Here is a 25,125-nt window from a genome sequence, read left to right on the forward strand (position 1 = left end):
TTTCTTTTCTACATGTTAAATATGCCAGACACATTACGACGCATGAATATTTCATGGAATGTGTTCTAATGAGGAATTGCATTTAGGATTGCAGCGCTTTCCATGTAAACAGCCCCTTCAGAGTAAAATCTGTCTCCTTAACAGATCAAAATATCAGAACTAACCAGTACAGCCTGTGCAACCAGTGTGAATCTGATCATAGTTTATTAAGACCCAATTACTGTCGGTCTACTGAAAGCATCTAAAGATCATCAGCATCGGGGATAATATATCTGAGTCGATGAAAATCAATCCACACTTGGACCTAGTCCCAGAAAAGAGCACACTGTTCATTTAATCCACTTCAAGTAGCGTTTAAAATGTTCAGACATATGAGAGAAATACTAATAAAAAATAGTTCCGTGGTTGTTCCATGAGCATGTTCATCTCTGCACGGAGCTGCTAAATATTTATGAAGGCAGTTAAAAGGTGATGGAGGTTGTAGCCTCTCAGGATGTCCCTGAATGCCACTTGTAATCATTTAAACAGCAGAGTATGTGAACGCAAACACTGTTGAAGTAACACCGTGCATTTGTATGAAAGAAAGACCACGTTTGCTATAGTCGGTCACAGTTCACCAATACAAACAATTGCTGTTGCTACGGTGAAATAAATAAATAAAAATGTGGACCTATCATAACGTCATTTCTAAAATGGTTTTGTTGCTTCCGCCAGTGTGGAGAGGCACAACTGAACCAGCTGGATGGAGTGGGAACGTGGATGTGTAGCACTCTTCAGGGGGTTGAAGGTGTGTGTGAGATCAAGGCTCAATCAAGCCTTCCGTGTTGTCACACAGCGACAGGTGGAGTTCCGAGCTCAGAGAGTACGCCGAGACAGCCTTCCTGAACTCCTCCAGGGGGCAGTAGAGTCCACTACAACCTGGTATAAGTTGATCCTGCACAGATCAGAAAGAGCTCAGTACGGAGCAGGAAAAGGTGACGGTTGATCAAATGAGCCGTCGGGGTCATACCTGTCCAACATAAGACACCTTGACGAAGGCCTCATTGGTCTGTCTGTGCTGGTACAGCTCCAGAGTTAAATCGGCTGCATACGGAGGCCATTTCATGTCAAAAATGCCCAGAGCCATCAGGCAGGGCATCAAGGTGGTGTCATGTGCAGAGTACAAAAATAACTTCCTGTTTGAGAGAGTGCAAATATCAGAACATGATCACACACTGTGGGGCCTGATCCGCTCAGGGTTCCAACCTTTCCGGCTCTGAGGAGGTGCCCTGCACCTTCTCCTCTATGTTGCTCAGCAGTATGTGCAGGAGGGGTCCCACAGACAGCTGTAAAGTTTCTCTGCAAGAGGTGGGAAAACAATTTAGCCTCAAAGTGTCTAAACCTGAAAAGGATCCGTTTGGTGTGTGGTCCGAACCTCAGGTTTGGTTTGTACAGGTGACACATCATGTCCACAGCTCTCTGTTCAATAGTATCCTTCCAGGTGTCCAGCGCCGGAGGACAGGGAAGCCCATGAGCCTGTGGGAGAGGGGGGGGCAGTCACCATCAGGACCAGCTTTTATCTCCAGCTGATGGTTTACAGCACATGTGTCAAACTCAGGCCTCGAGGGCCACGATCCTGCTGGGTTTTCTGTCCTACCAGGCTGGAAATGCATTCAGTGGGATGGAAAACCCGGCAGGATCGTGGCCCTGGAGGCCTGAGTTTGACACGCCTGGTTTACAGGAACAAGATTGACAAGCAAGGTGTCAGAATATCCGCATGTTTGAATGAAAATGTCTGTACTGGGAGGCCCCGTGCTGTCAGCTCAGAAGTCCTGGCTGCTTCTGTCAGCAGGACACCAGTAAACACCAGCGAGCTCGTTCCGTGTTCATTTTTTAGGTTCTCCCTGAGGCTTGGTGTGAAAACACTCCTCAATCCGCTGATCCTTCAGGTCTCACCGCTCTAGCTTCTTGTTTAGAATAAAGCAGCCAGCAAACATCAAACAGCCACCTGAAATCACCTCTGAACCCTGAGTTTGCCTCCCTGAACATTGAAAAGAACTGATTAGTTTAAAGAAAATGAAATGTGTTTTTGGTGGAAGCCATTAAAGCTGATCTCCTGGAGTGATGCCTCTATGCAGCACATCTGGAGCACTTGTGATGTAATAACTTGGAATTATTCTCATCGGACGCACGTCGTCACCTGTCTGGCAACCATGTCGTCCCTGATGAGGACGAAGTCGACGCGCTGGTCTGTGGCGATGCCCAACGCCCTCTGGATGCTCTGCAAATCAGCTGCAACATCTGGGAGAGTGGAAGACTCCATCCAGCGGTGGCTGCAGAGACGCACGGACACGACGCGCAGTCACGACCAGCCCGCAGCCGCTCCAGATGTTTGTCATGCTTGAGCAGTTTGGAGGCCGTCTCCAACTGTGTGTGCAGAATCTTTGAAATTCCCCGATTTTAAATCGTGCCTACATACCCACAGAGCATCTTGAGCATCTTGCATCCGTGGTAGTTGGGATACAGCACCTCCGATTCTGCTGCCTCCGTCAGGATAGTGACGACGTCTGTCAGCGCAAGAAAAACAACAAAGACAGATTTGAGTAATAGCAGAAGGGATTAAGAGAAATGTGGGGCGAAGATTAATGCTCTACCTCTCTGTTCCTGCTGGAAGAGCCCTGCTACCAGACATTTGGCCGATTCAATGGTCCGCACAATGTTTGTGGAACGCACACTGAAATAAAACAAAGCCGAGTATTTGAAAATCGGACAATATTTCATCCGATGTACTTCCACAGCTGAGGGGTGGTGGCAGCCTCCGCGAGGGCCAACACTTACTAGACCTCCGCTAGGTTAAAGGCCGGGCTGAGGAACTGCTTCTCCTCGATGTACCTCGTCCTCAGCGTTTTTCCCAGGTCATAGAGCTGCTGCATTCCCAGTGTGGTCAGCTGACCAGGAAATGAGCCACCCTGGGACAAACAGGTCGACTTTTATTGACGGCACAGCCCCAGATCGTCTCAAGAAACCGTTATTTCCACAGACACTGTGCCCCAAATCAAGACACCTGAAAGCTCTACACACATTTAAAAAGGAAATGAATGAACTTGTCACAGGGTTTCAGTTTGTTTGTTGGCTCAGAGGGAAATGCTGCCAAGTAGATGAGCGATTGAGAGTAAACACGCTGCTTGTATTCAGAGAAGGAAAAAAATAAAGTCATTAAAATGCCGCTGTTGTTGAAGTTTCATCCTACTTGGTTCCAAGAAACAAAGCAACAGAGGAAACAAGCTTTGGCAAAGCTACAATGAACCTCGATTCTTTCTTGATGCTGCACAAAACACACCTACTCACTGTTAGCATCATTTTCCGATAGCTTTCCTCTACGGGAGCCGGAGGCTTTGGTCCCCCGTTAAGATCCGTCACTACATACTTGATGTGAGTGTGTGCTGGAGGCTCCAAGAGTTTGGGCTCCCACTGGGCCTTTAACAAGACAAAAGATCACAGGGCGGTTAGCGCGAACAGATAAATGTGACACGGGGGGGAGATGTCGTTTACAAAGGTTTTACCTCCATCACATCAGGTATAGACTTAAGAGGAGTTCGAGCTCCGTGGCGAAACAGGACCTGTACCAACTTCAGATCATAGGGAGGAGTGTGATCAGCTTCAGTCTTTGCTGACCACAGCACCGACCCAAAGGCCATTGAAATCGGCCCTATTATACCAACTCTGGTCCAAAATGTCCTCATAGCTGTGCTGTCAACGACACAGAGCAAACGATGAGCGTGTCTCACTCCAAAAACACACGTGAAAGACAGAGCTGTGACTACAATGCAACACGATGATGTTGCTGTAGATGTTCCACCAGGCAGAACTCCTGATTGTCTAATTACACTGCAGCATGCAAGTGGCTCTACAGCAAAAGTCCCGGCAGCAGGGGGGTGATAGCGCCATCTGGAGGGGACAGAGTGGAGGAGCCGAGGGTTCCAGGTCCAAGTCCCAGTGTGGACAGAACTGCCTTGAGCAAGGCACCAAACCCCCAAAATGCTCAAAAACATGTGTGGTCATTATATCTTGGTAATTACGCCACATAGAATGTGTGAAATTGGATAACCTTGCCTAATACATTAAACTCCAAGGGATCCAAGAATTATCCCGGAAATTTGGCCAAAGTGCACTTGACACAGACACAATATTATGACTGTGCGGCGATTAGAGATACAGGCTGTGTCGAAGTGGTGTTTAAGTTAGAAAAGTGGAAAGATTCTACCACTGTCACCCTGTTATTAATGGCAGGATCAATTCACAATTTTTGATCTAAATGAGTGAAATGATCAGATGAAACTTACCTTCACGGAGACAACCAAAACAGAACAAACGAGACACTTTCTAGTGAGTAGACGCCTTATATGAGCTCCTTCCTCATTTGACAGGTAAATAACAGGGACGTGTTTAATAGAATCCACAGGACTGCGGGATAAAGACTATTCACAGCCCGCAGCTGTAGATATTAGACACAAACTCGCTGCCACTGAAAGCACGTAAAGAAAATATTACAGAACCTGCGAAAGGGTTTCAAAACTAGCTAGTTGCAACACAGCCTGATAACATCAAGTTCAACGTTCGCCCCCGTCAACGCATCAGGACAACTATCGCCTCACCACAGAAAAACGGACTCACTTTATTCCGCCACACCTGTTAAAACAGACAATGTTGAATGAAAATAAGAGACAGATTCCGGTGTCATGCGAATAGTTTTACATCATATTGCCCCGTCAGTCGGCAAGTCTGGACGCCGCGTACGGAAACGGCATGTCGGGAAATGTAGAGCAGCGGACTCCGCTCTCCCGTACACACACGAGCGAGCCCGAGGCAAATAAAACTACAATTCCCGAACGTCCCCACTTCGTTTGGCGTCTTACTGTAAGTTAGCGAACAACGGATTGGCACATTGCGGCCGCTAACTGTAATGGAGTGTGTGTGAGTGATCACAACGTCTACTACCCCCCACTCTCAAAAAATAAAATAAAATAAAAATCCTAATTATCAATCATTACCTCTCTGTGAAGCTGACATCTCCCCTCTTTGCATTTGACAAAGCATCTTTGTTAGTTACAGCGCTTTCTATTTTATAAACCTACCTCCACAGAGGAGCCGTCTGGCTGGAAGCAAAACAATGTGAAAAGTTATGAAGGGATTTTCATGACATTTTCAGGTAATCACAAAGGGCCACAGGAAAGCTGTGGTGAACGTGAGGATGTTTGGTGAATGTGAGGATGTTTGGTGAAGGTGGGGATGTTGACCTTTGAGCTTTCAAAGATCTAGCCCGCTAATCACAAAGCCACCTGCTATGTTATAAAACCCTGTATTACTACTGTCTACATAAATATAATATCATTGTTAGTCACAATTTGTGCAGATATGAGCTGCTTTTTCAGATTACGATTTTTTTTTGTTTCGGTGGAATTTAGAATACGGATTACAGTTTTTGTCTTTTGCAAAAGGAGCATATTAATATAATACATGATTGATTAGTGCTATAGCTACAAACTTGGTAGCTATAGCACCACATGGTGGCCCAACTTTACCATGGTCAAATGTTTGCCTTTTCTGGCTTCAGCTTATTTAACCCACAGCTTCCTCGCAGAAAAGGCGACAATCAGCGTAAATACAGCACATTTCCTTGAGTCAGACGGACCCTTGAGTCAATCTTTTTTTTCTAGTCGCAGGTTACTTATTCATGGATGTGACATTTTAATTTGACTATACATATTTAAAAGTGCATATAAATTGTAGACACCAAGGACAACAGAGCAGGTTCTTTATTTAACATTTATTAATGTAATGATTGTTTATTGCTGACACCAATCTGTGAATGAGCCAGATGTAGCGATTGTGCGTAAGGCTGAATGAAAGGATGAAGGATGATAAAGAGTGAAAATTTTAAAACCACAATCCATGATATTGGAATATTGTAAAGTACAACCTGTATGATTGCATGATGAAAACAGAACGAATAAAATAGGTTTAAAAAGAGACAAATACACAACATTAAGTGTAGACAAATTATTTACACGACGCCTCTCGGAGACAAAGTGGAAAAACAAAAAATAAGTGCAATATCGCCATCTCGTGGCCAAATACCCTCATGACATCATACGGCAGGACCTTTATCTCAGCAGGAAAAATACTAAACAGGTTACATTCTGTCATCACTTCCGTGCACAAAAGCTCTTCTCAAATACGAATACAGATGAATCACTTTAGAACATAATGTTGATTTAGTCGAAAACAGATGACTAATTCAAGTGTAAGCCATGGCTTTTGTTAAATGGTCCACGTCATTTTAAGGCACTTTTGTTCAATTTAGCAAAAAAAAAAAGGTCTCAGAACTTTCACTTTATTCTATACATCAGCAGGCTTCACAGTTGCATCGTAAATTCTTGGTTCCTTTTAATGTATATCTACTTTTACAGCAGGAAATTGTATCTTTTTTATATTCTGTTAATTAGATTCACAGCCTAATATATAATTAATCAAATAACTGAGATGTATTTCACCTTATAGCACAAAGCAAAATGTCACACTCATTTTCCCCACATGTGCAACGGTCAGGAATCCCACTTGTTATCCTGTTCTCTGTCTTTCATTCTCTTTGCAGTGTGTTTTTCAGTTTTCAAGCTCCAGGGAGACTGGGTCAAGCACAAATCAGGTCTCCAACACTCGCAGATCTGAGACACTCGGGATTTGCAGCCAGATTTTGCATTGTTAATTTATGGTCATGTTCTGACCTCTACTCTCAGAAACGTCCCTCATTCTTTTTTGTGGTCTTTTACTCCTCGTCTTTCGTCACTACGCGATCTACACCGCAAGATCATTGGGACGAGGTCTGCTGCTGCTCCCGCTGGTCTTGCTCAGGCGCCGTTTGTCCCTCGTGTAGCTGGACTGCAGGAGGGGGGATGGCGAGCAGCTTTGGGGCAGCTCCATGGGTAGTTGGTCGTATCTGATCCTCAGGAAGTCTGACTCGTCCTCCAGGTTGTCGCAGCTGTGATGCTGTTCGGTGGCCAGGTTGACCGAGTTCTGCTGCAGCGCCATCCTGTTGTTGAAGGGGTGAGCGGCCATGGACGTTATGGCATTCATGGATCCAGAGGCTGCAAGGCACTGGCTGAAATCTGGGGGTGGGGTGCAGGAAAGAGAAGGCTGTGGTGGACTGTTGGGCTCCAAGGCCGTGGACACAGCCACCTTCACAGTTCTGTGGTTGCTCTTTTCGCTCATCTTATTGCGTAGGTGTCTTCTGACGCTCCTCCAGCCGAGGTGGTAGAGCTCCAACATGGAGAGCAGCAGAGACACGCCCGCCACCACCAGCATGAAGACGATGAAGACGTTCTTCTCTGTGGGCCTGGACATGTAGCAGTTGACCGGGTTTGGACAGGGCCAGGCCTTGCACAGGTACAACGCATTGAGGAACACCCCGTACATCAGGTACTGCACCACAATGAACGTCACCTCCATCACCGTGCGGATCATGATGCTGAGTATGTACGTCTGCAGCAGGGCTCCTCTCAGTTGAACCCGGCTGGTCCCGCCCGACGCCGGGGCTCTTTCGCTCTCCTTCTGTTGGAGGAATTCCTTCTCCTCCAGGCTTCCTCCACTTTCCGCCCTCGCTTCCCTCTCCTCTTGCTCCCTCCTGCGCTGTTTCTCCTCTCGGCGCACGGTGTGCATGGCGTGACCCATGTAGATGAGGGACGGCGTGGAGACAAACACAATCTGCAGCACCCAGTAGCGGATATGGGCGATGGGGAAGGCGCTGTCGTAGCAGACGTTGGTGCAACCTGGCTGCTGCGTGTCGCACAGGAAGTCGCTCTGCTCGTCGCCCCAGGAGGACTCGGCGGCCGTGCCCAGCACCAAGATCCGGAAGATGAACAGGACGGTGAGCCAGACCTTTCCCACCGAGGTGGAGTGTTCCTGGACCTCTTCTAGAAAGTTTCCCAGGAGGCTCCAGTCACCCATCCCTGCTCACCAGTGCAACGCTGACCTGTGGCACAAAGACTGGAGAGAAAACGGGTGGAAAACGTTTGCAACTGAATCGTGACGAAAGAGAAAAATGCTCAGGCAGCTGGTTTGAGCTCTATTGTCTTGCAGATAAAATGATGAAAGGGAATGACATGACCTGGACTTTTATGTGGCTTCACATGTGTAAAAATAGACTGTGAATTGCTTGAGGACTGGACGCTGGCATGAGAGCAGCCGTGCTCCCGTGAGAAAGAGAGCCAGGCCTAGTTTGACAGTCGTGTAAAAGCAAATAAAGTGGGGTTTTTTTAAGAAAAAGAATTCAATATTATGCTTTTCATGTGTTTACATTCTTTGTGTGCAAATTGAAATAATATATGAGTGACACGGGCAACATGGCCCCGGCCGGCCGGCGGGCGAGTCAAAGCTGGCAGAGTTTGTCCTTTTATCAACGTGACCCCAGCCTGAGCCGTGCATTTCCCATCATGCCTGTGGACTCAGAGGCCAGCAGACGTCACTCATGAAGCCAGAGCAGCGGCTCTGTCCATCCTCCTCCTCCTCCTCCTCCTCCTCCTCCTCCTCCATGCAGTAATGGACGCCTCTGAGCTGCACGATGGGCCCATCTGAGAGCGTCCATCACATCTGTGTGCACTGTGTGTGCGCGTGTGCGTCTACAACAACAGTCTGGGTCTTTGTTAGGCTTCATTTGAAATCTGCAGACCACAGCAGCAGAAATACAACTGTAGATTAAATGCAACAGGTATTTTTCTTTATTTATCGCCTAAAAACCCACACGTTTGATATGTTTTATGTTTTATGTTTCCATGATCGATAGAATGAAAGATACATGATCGTGTCAATCCTTTCAAAACCGTGCACGCTCATCGGGACTGCAATCACAATATGGCTGTGTGTGTGTGTGTGTGTGTGTGTGTGTGTGTGTGTGTGTGTGTGTGTGTGTGTGTGTGTGTGTGTGTGTGTGTGCGTGTGCCTTCCCTTCTCAAGCTTCAGTGAAAGTTTTGGTGAGAGCCAAACATGGCAGCGGCAGCCTGGCCAGCCTCAGATGTGAATGACCCTATAAGGCTGTTGACCAGACAGGTTTAAGGCGGCAATAAATGACCCCCGTCATGGAGGGAGTGAGGAAAACCCATCAGGCTTCATCCAGAGGTGACCCCTGATGTACATACTCGCCGCTTGCCGACTTTTATGAGGCAGTTAGACCATCAGACATGTAAGTTTTACTGTTCCGCTGAAGGCCATAAAAACAGACCTGTGCTCTGAGACAAAGTGATTATTTAATGGCGTCTCAGAGAGGATTTAATCACTGGCCACACAGAGAAAAGCCAAACGTAGATAATCTCCCTGCAAGTCACTTGCTTCCATAACACCTCCTTAGAATCAGGAGTCCAAAAATTCTCTGGCTGACAGTCGTTCTGCTGGCGAGAGGAATGTTCTGAAGACTGCGGCCATTTGTCCTTCTGTCCGTCCCTCCCCTCCTGATTCCTCTCTGGGAAGTATATATATGGAGAAGATCAGAAATCTGAGCTGAGGTGAGGAGGGCCACAAAACATGTGGGAGAGGGAATGCTCAGGCTGTTCCATCTAACACCAAACGGATCACGTGCGCCTGCTCAAATTGCACTTTGGGCAATGCCGATGATCTTTACGGGAGTAAATTAAAAGAAGAGAGCCAGGGAAGAAAGGGAAGAGGTGAGAGTCCAGGTGACACAAACACGGAAGGAGGAGGAGGAGGAGGAGGAGAGGAGGAGGAGGAGGAGGAGGAGGAGGCGGCAGCCGAGAGGGCAGCAGCAGGTTCTTCACCTGTGCAACAGCCTCAAGTGAAGAAGAATCATTTGAATTTTGCACCAATTTAAAGTTAAAAGGCCAAAATAACACCAGCATGTAGTGAGAACAGACCTGACCTTTGTGTCTGTTTATTGCACTTTAATGGCCTCAGGTCCTCTAAACATCTGGTCAGGTGGCTACAGTGGAGAACACTGGCACATTTACAGAACTGCCCATTAACGTCCACTGTCCTCTAAGTAAAAGAAGAATAATAATAAAATAATTCCTGTGATCTGGACCGTGAGGGGACAAACATGAAAACAGCTCACAGACAGAAACAGTGGTGGGAATGGAACTTTCTACTGGGGGAGGCGGCAGGCTCGGTCTCTTTGTCTCACCCTCCACAACCTCTTCCTGTTCTCAGAGGAAACAATCTCAAGCAAAATGATTTCCGAACGACAAGAAGAACGGCGCATCAAAAGGAACGGAGAGGCAGAGAGGTTCCACAGCCCTCCCTGTGACCTCCCCTCACCCTAAAGCCTCAGACTGGTCAAATCTGCCCTGCAGACAGCGACCGTGAACTTACTGGGATGGATTCTGTCGTATCCATTTATAAAATCACTGGCAGGGTAACGAGAGCGGAGGATTATTTAAAGCAACTGGAGGTGAAACTGCGCCTCTCTGCACGTGTGACCGCAGCAACCGTAGCAACAGCTGCTTGGAAACAAGGCAGATGAGGACCGTCATGAAGGTAAGGAGATAGATGTGTCCCTGACTGGACCGGTGCGGGCACGCCTGTGCTGCTGCTGGGCAACACGAGGAGACGGAGAATATTGACGGCAACGCCACAATAAATCCTTCAGACCCAGAGAGAAGCGGCATCAGCCAGGCCTCACACCACCGTCCTGTCCTGTCCTGTCCTGTCCTGTCCTGTCCTGTCCTGTCCTGTCCTGTCCTGTCCTGTCCTGTCCTGTCCTGTCCAGCAACAACAGGGGGCAGGGTTGATTCACACTGGGATGTTCCGCCTGTGCTGGCGTCTCTGCGTCCCAGCTCTGGGGTGGAGTCAGCAGCTTCTTGTTGTTAATTCTGCACATTTGAGACTTCTGCTGCCCTCATTCACCTCAGGCAGGAATGTGTCTTCTGACCCGACCTCACGGCTGCTAAACTGAAGCTGCGCTCGGGGTTTGAGTCCAGTCAGAGCTGGAATAGAGGCTGGATGTTGGGAATGTCTGCTCACGTCAGGCTGGAACTCTCTGTGCTTTAAAGATCTTCAGTTAGATGTTCTGAACTCAATTAATTCTTTTCTGAAGAAATAATAATAATAATATCAAAAATAACAACAAGAATAAGAATAAGAATAATACCATGCTTAATTTTCTTTCGACATTAATCATATTTGATCTGTTAAATGTCAGTAATTCCCAACATTTGTAGGGAGGAAACTTAAAACAGATACGTTCAAAATCAATTTGCATGTTCCTGCCTAATAATAATAATAATAATAATAATAATAATATAATAATAATAATAATAGTAATAATAATAATACTCTTTACTCTGTGGGCTGGGGGTTTTGTGTCTCTAAACATAACACTTTCCTCCATCCAGGTGGGGGTCACACACATGTTCAGCTCAGTCGCTACTATTCTTTCTATTCTTTTTATACCTGTCAGATGCTGTTTTCTGTCAGGTACATGAAGAGTAATTAGTGTGTCTTGCTGCGGGGGAGTGTAACGTGTCCGTCGCCCCCCCGTCACCACCAGGATTACCGTCAAGGATGAAGATCGGAGCGACTGAGTTTACTGGATGTGAGGTGGGCTGAGGTTGAGAATGCTGCCCACCCGTCACTTATTTCCAACCCCCGTTTAGTACTGGTGCTGGTGCTGGTGCTGGTGCTGGTGCTGGTGCTGGTACTGGTGCTGGTGCTGGTACTGGTGCTGGTACTGGTGCTGGTGCTGGTGCTGGTGCTGGTGCCATATATCAGCTGGAGCCCAGCGGGTGGAAGTGCTGCTGCCTTACATGGCTGTTGAGCTCTTCATCTGCCCGCTGCCGTACACAGACCCACAGCCCTGTGATGATCTATTGTCCTGCTGCACATGGCAACAAGGTTCTGACAAACACACTCCTAATTTCAGGGTTCCAGTCTTTTTTTTCTGTTTTTGAGGGGGGGCAACAGATCAAATGATTGGCTCACTTGTTCTGACTAACATAAGAACTCCTTTGTATTTGTACAAATGTCAGTGTTGGTGCAGCTAAATTCAGTTTAGTTCACACTGGTGTTACTGTGCCAGGTCTTTTTTAGCACTCTTACGCCTCCAGGTTCAAATGGGAACAACGTTAAAACACACTCAGGATGCAGTTTTAGATTTCACAGTCTGACTCTCTGTCCAACGCAATTTCATCCCCATAAGCTCTTCAATGATGCCATTGATTGGATTTCATTTTACAGTCATTTCAAGCTGCCTACAAAGGAGCTACTGCAAGATTTATTGACTTCAACACCACTAGAGCTCCTCTATTTATCAGTATATGCTGTATTTGCCTTCTCTAATCGGATAAGATGCACTGTCACACATGTACGTCTCAAAATTGACTCCAATAAACTCCACAGAGAAGTAAATGTTGACTGACTGTTACTAGAGTTACAACACTGAACAAAAATTCCCCCCATGTCTAAATATTGTGTTCTGAAACATCCATATATGTTTACATTAAAGCATTTTTGATATCCTGTCGTTGAACCGCCCGGAGGGGCATCCTTCTGATGAGATAATAAACTGGACCAACTCTGCATGGAGCTTCAATCAGAAGAGAAATCTTGCCATGATTTGTACACAAAGTTGGTGGTTCTGCACTTTAAAGCTTCCAGCGCTACACTTTGTTTGACTGTGTATCCATGGCTGAGTTTATGAGAGACACACAAGATAGAGAGAGAGAGCGAGTACCTCCTGGGAGGACAGGGACTCTAACACACAACAGGCCTCCAACACAGGACATGAGATCCATCAGCGGCTCACAGCGTTTACACAAATGTCTGACTGTGGCTTTTGTGATAACTGACATTGGGTGTTCAGTTGGCGTCTTACCTTCGCCTGCAGGGTGGACGGCAGACCAACTTCAGGCTCCTTGAGAAAAGTCCTCCCTTGACTCGGTGGAGAAAAAGCCCAGCAGAGACGGCTGGAGGGGAGCACAGGGGCTGGTATCAGCGAGCCTCAACAGCGTCTTCAGGAAGAAGCCTGACGCCGAGTAGACGCCGAACTGATCGTCCACACAGGGGGCATGAGAAGAAAAGCAGGGGCATCATGAGAGTTCCCCCCGCGGCCCTCCCTTCTGTCTCTCCTCCTTCATCCCCTCCCACCCCCACCCCCCACACACACACACACACACAAACACACTCGACAACTTTCTTATTACATCCCTGGTGCTCTATTTTGGCTGGGAAGCATTCTTCCGCAGCAGAAAGGGAAGTAGAATTGTTTTCAGGCATCAATGGAAATTCCGCTGAGATCCCGCTTCCAGAGGGGTCCTGTGGGTCTGTACTCCGCGCTGCGTTCAGGGTCAAGTAGGTTCAAAATCCTGCAACGGATCAGCATTAATTTTTGATAAGATTCCGTGAGGATCCTAATCCGTGGATGCTTGTAACAGTCCAAACCAGTACAAGCAGTCAGGCTAATGTTTGACATCTGCTCTAATGCTAAAGTTGCCCCAACAGCTTCAGCTCAACTAGTGAGACAATGATCAAGGATGTTTGGGGAGAGCTCAGAGGACAAATCTCAACACTGAAACAACATTATCGTGCAGTACCTGGAAGTTTCCAATGTCATTGTACCACACACACACACACACACAACACACACACACACACCACACACACACCACACACACACACACACACACCACACACACACACACACACACACACACACAAGCTGCATTTGGATCTAAAGATGGAGGTCAGGAGATCAAAGATGAAGAGGTAAAAACGTATTTGTAGATGTAAAGACGAGTATTTTTAAGGCACCGAAGGATTTTCCATCCTACGGAGACGCGTTGGGGATCAGACTGGGGAAAGATAAACTTAATGATAAATTTGCTGTGTAACTGGCAGATTGTTGCCGGTGGTCTCTCTGCTCCACGGCCCGCCTGCAGACACGCGCTCCATTACATAATGGAATCTTTTAGGTTTGATTCCTCTCTGCCAAAACGCAGTCATATAACTGGAATTAGGTGGTGAGGTCACCCCAGTAAAGCATTCGCATGCAGAGAAATAATCAAATAGTTTTTTCAGTGACAGATTCCTGTCCTACTGTTGCATGAGAGTACATCCTGTTTCATTCTCAGGGAAATGTATTTATTGGCTAACATTCTGACAGATCGATAAGAACCACACCACGCTCGTGTTTGCCAAAGGTTGGCTAGCTTAGCACCAGGAAGGCTCCAGGAAGTCACTTCACCCACCCAAGAGAAAATTTGGCGAGAGATCTTTAAAAAACAACACTGTCATTGTATTTGCACAACTTTATGTACTTTATGTTCAAATGGCTCAGAGTTTATTTTGGACGTCATCAGGTTGGATTTAATTTATCCGTCAACCTCTGAGGAGTTGATGTCCATCTTTACGACGTGCCTGCGTCTGTAAAAAGCCTCATTCTGGGGTTTCTGACAGGTCCACTGACCCAAAGCTTTACTCCTTTTATCGAACGAATCAGCTTTTGAAGAGGTAATAAAAAAAAGGGGAAAACACACGCAAACAAATCACAAGACCAGATCCTGCAGAAACATGACAAACTCTGCCACAGGCGGGTCTGTGGTGATATTAGCTGCTCTGTCTGCAAACTAGACAACATAATTCATTCATTCATTCATTCTGCTGCAAGAGGAGAAATCAACTCTTGCTGTTACAAGAGTTTCTGTCGCACAAAAATGCCAGGTTTTGGTTAGCAACAGCATATTCATCAGGCTTTTTACTGATTAAACAGAGATCATGCTGCAACAATGTAACATGTTCTAGTAGTGCTAAAGCAGAATGGACAGCACATCAAAGACTTTTTTCAGATTCAGACTCAGATTCCTTTACAGTATTTGTCCCACAACGGGGAAATTTACAGCGCAACAGCAGCAAAAACACACACTAGAGAGGATGCTGTGTGCACACTCCAATGTTAATGCCTTCTAGGATTTACAATCCTGTTTATTTTTGTTGCTAAAGGCCAGAAACAGAAACGAAGGAGTGGTAATGTCTCACGCATGATGACACCATAATCTCTCGCAGGTCTTTGGATTTAATCAAACAAATATTACGTCAGGACAGATTTAATATCAGCAGTTATAATAAAATATTGTAAAAACCTCAAGTAGGTACAGGCTACGCTGAGAACACGTATCAAAAACATGTTCAAGTGTCACCTTTAATTTGAACAGTGAGGAAAAAATGACTTTACTGGCGTCAGAATTTCCTATTGCTCTCCTGTGCACGCAGCATTCATTGATTTGCACGTGTCAAGGCTAAAATGGAGATCCGACTGTCTAAATTCTCCTCTCCAACAACTGTGCCTTTCGCTCCACAGCACCGAAAATGCTGCATGTAAATTATAAATAGCAGGAGAAAACAGGTGATTAGGATCTCGTGACAAACTTATCCAGAGCATCGGCTGGGAGAAATGACCTTGCAGCCTCACATCATCGCTCCAAAAGCACTTAAGCTTCATTGCTCTTTTGATACGTCAGCCCCCAACAATAGTCTTTAAATCTTCTACTGTTGTGTGCTGCTCATTTAGTGGTGGAACACTCGTTAATGCTGCCTTCACTGTCTCAATGTTTGGCTGTAACCTCTCAGGGCTCCTCTGTTGTCTTCTAAAAGTGAGCAAAATGAGAGAAAACCATGAGAAAGGGTTAGGGTTAGAAGTCTGACTGCTGATGTTCACATGCACTGCCGCTGTGGTAACACATGTGCCGTATTGTGTGTGTTTACTCGAGAGTCACACTGCAAGGATGTAGTGGTGTACCTGAGCCCAACCCAGAGACTTCACGCCTGATGGATGCATGCTCCTGTTCTCTCTTTGAGAACTGGTTGTCTGCCATCAAACATATTCATTCCCTTTTTTTCCCCATCTTGTTCTTCTCAGTTATTCTGGTTGTGTGATTGCAGGGCCAATGTGTCTCTTCTGGGCTGAAGTGGGGCCTAAGAACAATGAAAACCATCAGGTACTTAAGACTGGACCCTTCCCTGGCCTGCCTCCAGGCTCAGACCCCACCGATTGTTGTTTTGTTCACTGGGGTCCACTTGAACGTCTCCGGCCCCCACTCTAAGCCCAGTAACAACATAGAGCCATGGCTAAAGAACCAGGTAGATTATGCAATGATGTAAATGTGCTGGCTTGAGACAAAGAGTCAAACGCTGAAGTAGCTTTGTATTGTGTGCTAAGCTGATCAAAGCTAAAGAAAATCTTTTGAGGTTTGGTTCATTTTCAGTGAGCTGGGATCTGAAAATCAGATGTGATCTCATTTACGTAACTATAGCTTGTTGTTGTACTGTCTGTACTAAAATACTGACAGGAATTTGAGCGTTTCCTCAAACAAAATAGCATCCAAGTATCTTACCTCAATGTGAGGAACTCTATTTTGGTCTCAGTAAAAATATGTCCCCTCTCCATAATCACCAAACCAGTTGTCTTCTGATGACAATCTGAGAATAGCCCAGATGGGCAGAGGCGGCGAATGGTTATCTGTGATGTTTGCTCATTATGGGGTGGCAAAGCTTTGAGCTAACAGGTGAGGGATTTGAAGAGGCTGGCATGCTGAGCTGCCAGCCTTTCAGTTAGACTCGTGTAACCTAACACTCGCTACGTTCACCACAAAATCTAGACAACATTTAGACTAGTGCTATTTTTACCCACTGACCCCTGACCCTGCAATACTGTCTGGAGGCATTAATGAAGCATATGTGGGTCACAGAAGTGTCAGTATGATGATGATGATGATGATGATGATGATGATGATGATGATGATGATGATGATGATGATGGAGAGCCATCCTGCTGTCTTCCATCAGGTCGGCCGTTACTGCTTAACCCTGAAACACAGTTTGTTTCCATGAATGGTCCATCATGGGAAATGTAAGCATCACCCGGGAAGAATGTAATATGGAAATTCCACAGGAGATAACTTCAGATGTCCCGATCCAACCAAGCTGGAGATGAGAAGTTCTGCTGTTCTACACATCAACCAGAAGAAGCAGATGCAATAAAAACAAACCAACTGGGAGACGCGAATCATCTTGTTCCAGCTGTAACAATGAGGGTTTCTGGAACTACAGACAAAGGGAGACTGTTACGCCTGTCCCTGAGGCTGCAGGACGTCCCCGTGCTGCTGCCTGATTCACAGACCTGTAGATATTAAAATGGCACGTCCCTCCGTGGGGGAGGCCAGTGTGGCTGAGCATGCTGCATTTAGTTTGGAACTTTTCCTAACCTGCCAGTAACCCCCCAGGCCTGCCAGGACTTCGTTCTAACCACCAAAAAAACCAAGCTGAGAACCTTTGGGCTGAACCATTTGAACAGAATTCCCTGGTGCGTCTTTGTCTCGCTGTAGAGGAAACGGTGACTTCCTCTCCAGTGACCACACGGAAGACTAAAGCAAGAGGTGGTGGCAATGAACATTGCTCAGCAGTGATGGCTAAATGATATCCTAATCTGAAATATATGGAAATACTGAACGCTGCTTTTACAGGACAGCATGAAAAATGTGTCAGAAGTCAGTCCACATCCATGGGAATGACACCGTGAAGGCAAACAAAAGTTGGTCCTCTGCCCCACCATGAGCAAGGCTATCAAGCTGTGCTGAGAGGAAACACGAACTTCTAAAACCATATTTTCCCCGTCAGCACCTCAGAAGTCTTACAGCGTCCCAGAGAGCTCACGGAGAAGGAGCAGCTTAACAAATGCCGGAAGAGGGATATCTGCGAGACCCCCTGACCCTCAGAGCAAATCAGACATGTCGACAGACGGGAGCTGTGCGGGCACGCGCGTGCACGTGCGTGCGGTGTGTGCGAACGTGAGAACAGACTGACATTGTCCAGCGTCTATGTTTACAAGTGTGTGATGACTGAGGACAGAGAAGTCATGTTTGAGTGTTGACATGCCCCCATACATCCTGCATCCAGCGTCTGGGAGAGGTGCCCAGAGACATCCTCCATCCAATGGCCTGAGAACGCCCTTCAGGCTGGCGTCGGCTTGGGCTATCAGGTGTTTTTAACACTGACGAATCCCCGAGAGCTCCACTTGTCTGGGCAGAGGTCCGGCTGCACTCACCGGCCAAGGAAGCACTTTCTCACCGCAGGGTCTTCCACTCAGCTCAACCTTTGATGGAAATGGGTTTAAATCAACCACACAACAATCAAATGTTACTTTTCCTGCAGCGCTGGCTCCACAGATTGAGGAATGGGCCCTTTTCGACACTATCTTACAGTGATTTCTGCCTTTTGACCCCTAATCCCGCAGACTTTTATGACTTCCCATAAGCCTCAGTCATTGTTGAAGTGACTCTGTCTCAGCCGCGGAAACGACTTTCGATGATAAATCACATTGCTGAACGTGTGTGAGAAACTTATGTGGGTGTTTGCTGGTGCACGGTTGACCGCGTGCGCCGGCACTCCTATCCGCAGATAACATTGTACTGGGCATCTGGCAGACAGAGGGGATGCAGAGGCATGAAATCATCCAGCGCCGGGCCATGTGTTCCTCTGATAGAGACGCAGAGGGCGTTACCCTCCTCTCAAGTCTACCTCCAGCCCTCCCTGCAGCTCTTCCTGCCTATTACCCTGCATTTCACAGGGGTCTTAGTCACCCCTGCATGCACTCTATCGTACGACTCCTGTTAATTCCTTTCATCCTCCTTTTGTGTTGTTTCCTCCCAGTTTGTGTTCTGGTCCTGGGAATCGGGAGTGCAGAGCTTCTCCAAGCTTTGTTTCCCCACTAATAGTTTTTGAATCCCTCAGTTATTTGTAAAATGGTCCTCTCTTACTGGGACCCTGGCACTGATATGAGAAAGCCTTTGAGATTTTAAATATGAATCAGAATGTTCAGAAGTTCTTTAAACAAGTTACCGAAAAAGAAAAATGCGAGGAAGTGATGCAGCATTTCAGCATCAGCCATTAATGAAGTGACTCCACTGATGGGGAAACTGCTTGAACAATGGATGCGGCTCATTAATTGATTCTTTTTCCCTCCTCTCGGTCCTCATCCTGGACTCGAGTCTCTCAGCCAGACTTTGACACCCTCCCTCCAGCTCTTTCTCTATTGTGTGTGTGCAGTTTCTTCTCTCCCTCCCATGGTGCCCACCACAACACCGAGAGGAAGCTGCTTTTCCACTTCCCTCTTTGGGAACAATTGACGTACGCCCCCCCCATCCCAAATCTGAGACATGAGTTACTTGGTTGTAGTGACATGACTTAAGTGACAAACACGTCACTTAAAAATAAAGAAATGCAGGTTTACTGGAAATGATGCACAGCAGCATTTATATACTATAAATTGTGATCAAAGAATTGTGTTATGCTTATTATATAGCAAAGTTTACTACTACTAGTACTACTGACGATGATGATGATGATATTGCTAATGTTAATAATAACAATAGAAATTCCAAAGATGATTTTGGGGGGTTTAAAATAAATGACAGTTTGAAATGCATTAGTAAGATGTGAGTGTTCAGGAAAGCATATTCTATTAAAAGCCAAAGGATCATTGGAGCAGATATTTAAGACTCTGGTCTCGTGCACTCCCAACGCATCTCTGCAGGAGTGTCTTGATTTATCAATAGTTTTAAATATGTTGTGGTTGAGTTCGGACGTGTGAATGGAGCCACTGAACTCTGATGTTGGCTTGTCTTTGTTCCTTTGAGCCACCTTCTAGACACCTTTCAGCCTTTTATCTGTAAAGCAGCTCTAAGTAACCAGAAAGAGCTGAAGATATACTTTTAGAAGCAGAAGACTGCTAACACTGCTACTCATAATGATACGATACTCATCACGAAGCTAATGAGAATAATGGCATTCCACGGTCATTACAGCTTGTTTAGGTGGTTCCATTTTGTCAGGGGAACAAACAGAGGCTGGTTTATATTATTCTAACAGGACAAACCTGCACAAACGCAGGTAGAGAAACCAAACAGTCCTCCATTCCCACCATTCCTCTCTTTCATTATCTCACCATCTGTATTTATCACTCCAACAAACCCAAATACAATTGCCGGTGAATATATTTACAAAGGAACAAACTTCAAATTTTACACCTCTGAGTGTTTTTATGCGCCAGTTCCTGTCGTAACGGCCGACTGGTAACGGGACCGGTTTCTGCCCTCGGCCTGACGTCTGTGTGAGACGTCAAGCATAGAAGGCCCGGTCCAACTTCAACAAACCCGACCTCCAGAACACAATAGCAGAACCTGGTGACCTGGCCCAGAACCAGATGTGAAACAGACTGCTGAGCTTGATTAAACCCATTCTGATTGACAGGTTGTCACTCAGTTTATTTGTGTTGTTTGATCATCAAAAACATCGAAGGAGAAATTCAACGATAGAAATAAGAACAAAACGCGGCCGCCTGTATCTCCACCAATGGCTGCATCCAAAAACAACAGACTCCCAAAAAAAAAAACAAGGGGGAAAAAAATTACAAAGAGCCTAAATGAAGGCTTTGTTGCCGCGGCAGCAGGTCACTAGAAGACAAAGAGGAATGATGGGATTCAGACATATGGATGCAAATATGTACCGCCGTGTTTGCTCAGCGTCTGCTCAGAAACAAGTGTCTCTGCTCTTTAAGCATAAGCCTTCCACCATTGAGGCCCTAGTGTTGAGCTCAATCATGGGACTCGGCGTGACCCGTATCTGTGGAGGCCATCGTTGATACCATCTCTTTCAGCCCACCATGAATGGCTCCTTTCACCGAACGTCTGTGTGACAGATGATTCATGAGAAAAGACAAAAAAAGATCGGGAAAATACTGAGCACAAGAGGCTTCGCTTGTGTGTAAACACCCCTCTGATATGTAGTGGACTTGGGTTGAAAACAATAAAGGTGGCAACTAGTAGTTAGTGGTGATAAGATGTTGGAAAGATGCCAACCGAACACACAGACGTCCATCACTGGTGGAACCGCTGGTACCTCTGTGAAGCTTCAGGTGGCTCCGGACCAGAACAAGAGTCAACAGTGTTGTTGACACACATATAAACAGTTTCCAAGCAGATTATTTGCAGATATCAGCACAGATGGACTCTTGTCCAATTAAAAACTAAACTAAAGGCTTCAGAACTGACTCAAAACAGCCTGATTGTTTTTCAATTCTGACTGATTTTTCAAGGATTTTTTTAATATGCTTGTTCTCATTACGATTAAGCTCCTCAGCCATTTTCTATACATTAATGTGTATTCTCCCTGACAGCTGCATGGGGCCGAGCTCTGACATTAGATGATGAGATTTGCCCTGTCACACATCATGTCAGCTGTACTGCTAAACTCTGCAGCCTTCTCTCAGCCATTTGCCCAGAAGACAACACGGACACAAAGTTAAATGAAAGGCGAGCGACTCCAGTCGCCTCTGTCCTGATAACATCACGTCTCATTTTCAACAGCTCTGCAGGCTGAACGGACAGACTCACGTCTGCTGGTCATACAGGATGGCTTCACACTAAATTATGACATTTAAAGATGCAATATTGATATTTTAGTTTCTAACACATTTTAAAACAGAAATAATGATGGTTCGCTGGTTGGTAACAAACAAAGTTCTATCTTGTGCAGCTGAATTTCAGACACTCTCAAGGTAAATCTGGTTTTGATGGTTAAGAAATGTAACAATCTGCAAATAAAGCAGAAACAAAGGTTTTAAATAAGATATTAATAAATAAATACTGAAGACTCAGCCTGTTGAGAGATTTGGCTGCCAGCTAACAGGAATTCCTGATGTTCTTTCACATGAAGTAGTGCTTAATTAAATCTGGTGTCAAATATACAACATTACTTCTTCTGTCAGGGACGTCGGCTCTGCCTTGAGTGGTTATGGACCCAGTAGTGATATTGTACTCAAGGTTGCACTACTGATTCATTACAAGTGGATAAGCTGCACTAAGCTAATTAATGTTTTAGCTTTAAAAATATAAAGAATACAAAAACAACAACAACTTCGTGCAACCTGTAATCTTCAAATGCCTATTTTAAAAGGAAATACGTGTCTTAATTTGCAGCATAATGATTAAAAACTTGTGACTTTGGTGACTTCCTGTCTTTGAAAGGCCCTTTAAGCAGGAAGCACGTGGCTAGATCCATCAGATCACCATACGATATGTTTGTTAGCGTGTTAGCATTCTGATTAACGGTCAGTTGTTGCCCTGCTTCTGAGGTCTAATCTGGCCTCACGCCTCACTGCACATGCTCAATAGAGTCCGCGCCCTCCATCATGACATCATGTCTTTGTTTGGAATCCCGGTGCCATTCACAAGCCCAGTGTAGGGCTTAGCCTGCAAGCGTCCACTATACTAACACGCAGCTCTTTAAAGGTACTCCCCCACCCAGATGCCTCCACAAAGCTGTGGACGCGGTCTCTATCGTATGATATATACTTAGTCCAGAGGAAAATGAGTCTTTCAGCTTTTCTTCTGGGCCATCCAAACATGTGAAGATGCCAGACCTGTGGAGAAAAGTGCAGCAAGCAGAACACAGCTGCTCAAAATGTCTTTCAAAGAACAGTTTAGTTGGTGAGCTGCTCAGGCACAGTCAGAAATTTGGCACATGTACCAAAATAAATAATTGTTCCATCCCAAATTTGGCACTCAGATTGAGACGCAGCATTACCTGTATGTGTGCGTTACAGTGCACGTGCACTTGTTCTATTTGTGACCAGCAGCACCGTGTCTCCACTGCAAAATGATGGGTCTTAATGTGCACAATTTATTATTAATGTTGTTATTTTGCTGCACTAAAATGATCAAACCCTTTAAGAAGTGAGAGTAAGGCCTGACTTGCCAATAAATAAATGTTAAAGAACTTATATTGAAAGATAATTCATTCACATTTTGTTTTTTAAAAATCCCATTTTAGTTGCTTTTTAATACGTTGCAATATATCAACTAATAATAATTTATTGATGAACCTTTTTTGGATAAAACACGTCAAATAAATCGAATTTAACCTGTTTATGTGTTGGTGAGTGTGTGAAACAGCGGCAGCAGCTATGATTGGGAGCGTAGCAGGGAAACAGGAGCTGTGTGACAGCGTGATTGTAATTGGGTTGTTCCTTCCTTTTCTCTGCTACGTGGGCAGATGGCTGGAAGAGCAACTTTTAAACAGTTTAGATAACATACAAACAAAAGTGCGAGTGGAATAAACCGTCTTCCGGTGCTACAGAGCTTCATATTCACATGTTGGCATGAAGCTGTCAAGAAAGAGAAGTTTTGTTTGTTTTTTGTTTGGATAATTTTATTAACTATTCCCTCCGGTTATCAGGTCCTGCTATCACACACTCTTCTGATGTCCACTGCATTCATAGTATGTGTGTATACTCTTACTAGCTTCTTTTGATTAACAACTATTAAAAAACTAAATATTTCTAAACTAATTTATGATTCAAATGATAAGAGTTGGAGTTAGAATTCAAAATAATGGAAATAGCCACATCCTTTGCTGTTGTGTAGACAAATACAAGAATAAAATAAAACTATAAAAAGGCTTTAATATTATTTCAGGATGGGTAGATTTAATATTGAGACATGAAATATGGAATAGATACGTCAGTCCAGCTCCAACAGCAATAATAATAATGAGAATAAAAATAAATGTACGGTTACGCTTGCTTTCAAGCTCAGACACACACACATACACACACACACACACACACACACACACACACACACACACACACACACACGCACACACACACACACACACACACACACACACACACACACACACAGGCAGTAGAAACACCATTCTCTCCCTCTGCTGTTTTACGCTGGTATTGTTGTCTGAAAAATGACTTCATTCATTTCTATTTTTTTCTGTCTGTAAAAAAACAGCTAAACTTTGAGGTTATTTCTGAATTTGATCTGTTTTGAAACTAAACTCTGCTAATCATCGAGCTAAAACCTCCACGCTGCAGGTGGGTTGAATATTTTTTCAGTGTTCATTTCACTTCCACCAGAAACGCTTGACTGTGCTGCCTGAGAGGTCCTCTCATAATGAGATATTAGAGCTCTTTTGGCAGAGAAAGATCGCCGATGTGCAGTTTCTCATCTGTTTAAACGTGTTTAGAACGATTCAGAGATCAAAGCTGCCGATGTTTTTCTTCCAGAGCTGTGAAAGTTTGACTAACCTTCATCAGAGAGACATTTTAGCCTGTTCTCTCACAGAGCAGCTCACATTCTTCACATTCAAGCTGAGTGACAGATATCACACACACACACACACACACACACACACACACGAGCACACAGCCATATTGTGAATGCAGTCCCGATGAACGTGCACGGTTTTGAAAGGATTGACACGATCATGTATCTTTCATTCTATCGATCATGGAAACATTAAACATATAACATATCAAAATTGTGGGTTTTTAGGCGATAAATAAAGAAAAATACCTGTTGCATTTAATCTACAGTTGTATTTCTGCTGCTGTGGTCTGCAGATTTCAAATGAAGCCTAAAAAAGACCCAGACTGATGTTGTTAAGAGGCCAAAGATGACGATGACGAAGATTAAATGTGATTAATCTGTGCTCAGGCTAAAGGGTTCGACCGGCAGTTTCTGGATTTACTGTCATTTGTGCAGCAACATACATTAAATGGTGCAGTTTTTATTTTCCCTGGTAATTGACGACCTTTGTTTTGCTTGGTTAGTGAAGCCTTGGAGCGAACATTTGCTAGAGCCGAGTGCAAATGAACCTCAAATACTGTGTTCACTACTTGTTATCTGTTCTGAACCTATGGCCACCTACATATACAAATGACCACAAGGTCCGACGCTGGCTGGCTGATTGTCCCTGACTAACCTCATGTCATGCATGGAACAGCTCCTCTTGTTGCCTTTACATACAGTTTACACATGGATGTGTGTGAGGAAGTGGTATGCGTGCCGTTAAATCTCTGTGCTGTGGACTCGCTGCCCTGGCTGTCCAGCGTCCATGTTGGTGTGGGAGCCTGAGGCCTGCTCCCATACATCGCTCCGGGTCTGTTGATCCTATTGTCTCCTGCGTCACCACACATCGTGCGGCAAATAAAGGCCGTCTGGCTCCAAGCTTAAATATTGCAGCAAACTAAAAACCATCCATCAGAGCAGATTCATTCACATCTGCTCAGTGGGGCGACAA

At 45.3% G+C, this 25,125-nt stretch overlaps 3 protein-coding genes across 5 annotated transcripts in view; all 3 read right to left on the reverse strand.

Annotated features, from left to right (window-relative positions):
- LOC130535200 (NAD(P)H dehydrogenase [quinone] 1-like) overlaps window positions 1-25,125 on the reverse strand; it is a 164,623-nt gene that overhangs the window by 136,758 nt on the left and 2,740 nt on the right. The window lies entirely within an intron of this gene.
- acp6 (acid phosphatase 6, lysophosphatidic) lies at window positions 186-4,810 on the reverse strand. 3 transcript variants are annotated; one of them, XM_057049971.1, is made up of 11 exons: window positions 4,654-4,810; window positions 3,543-3,729; window positions 3,328-3,456; window positions 2,818-2,948; window positions 2,634-2,713; window positions 2,459-2,546; window positions 2,180-2,312; window positions 1,415-1,515; window positions 1,246-1,338; window positions 1,010-1,175; window positions 186-934 (listed from the first exon to the last, which is right to left on the reverse strand). In XM_057049971.1, exons 2-11 carry the CDS (start codon window positions 3,720-3,722, stop codon window positions 800-802), a joined length of 1,236 nt encoding a protein of 411 aa, XP_056905951.1. In that variant the 5' UTR covers window positions 3,723-3,729; window positions 4,654-4,810; the 3' UTR covers window positions 186-799. The 3 variants fall into 3 exon arrangements, with proteins under 3 accessions (XP_056905951.1, XP_056905969.1, XP_056905961.1); XM_057049989.1 differs by having other exon boundaries at window positions 4,669-4,759; XM_057049981.1 differs by lacking the exon at window positions 4,654-4,810 and adding an exon at window positions 4,323-4,637.
- Window positions 5,788-13,069, reverse strand: gja5a (gap junction protein, alpha 5a). Its single transcript, XM_057050083.1, has 2 exons — window positions 12,854-13,069; window positions 5,788-8,022 (listed from the first exon to the last, which is right to left on the reverse strand). The coding sequence occupies exon 2, from the start codon at window positions 7,981-7,983 to the stop codon at window positions 6,835-6,837; it is 1,149 nt and encodes a 382-aa protein (XP_056906063.1). The 5' UTR covers window positions 7,984-8,022; window positions 12,854-13,069; the 3' UTR covers window positions 5,788-6,834.

The sequence above is a fragment of the Takifugu flavidus genome, chromosome 1, assembly GCF_003711565.1.
Source record: "Takifugu flavidus isolate HTHZ2018 chromosome 1, ASM371156v2, whole genome shotgun sequence".
NCBI lineage: Eukaryota > Metazoa > Chordata > Actinopteri > Tetraodontiformes > Tetraodontidae > Takifugu > Takifugu flavidus.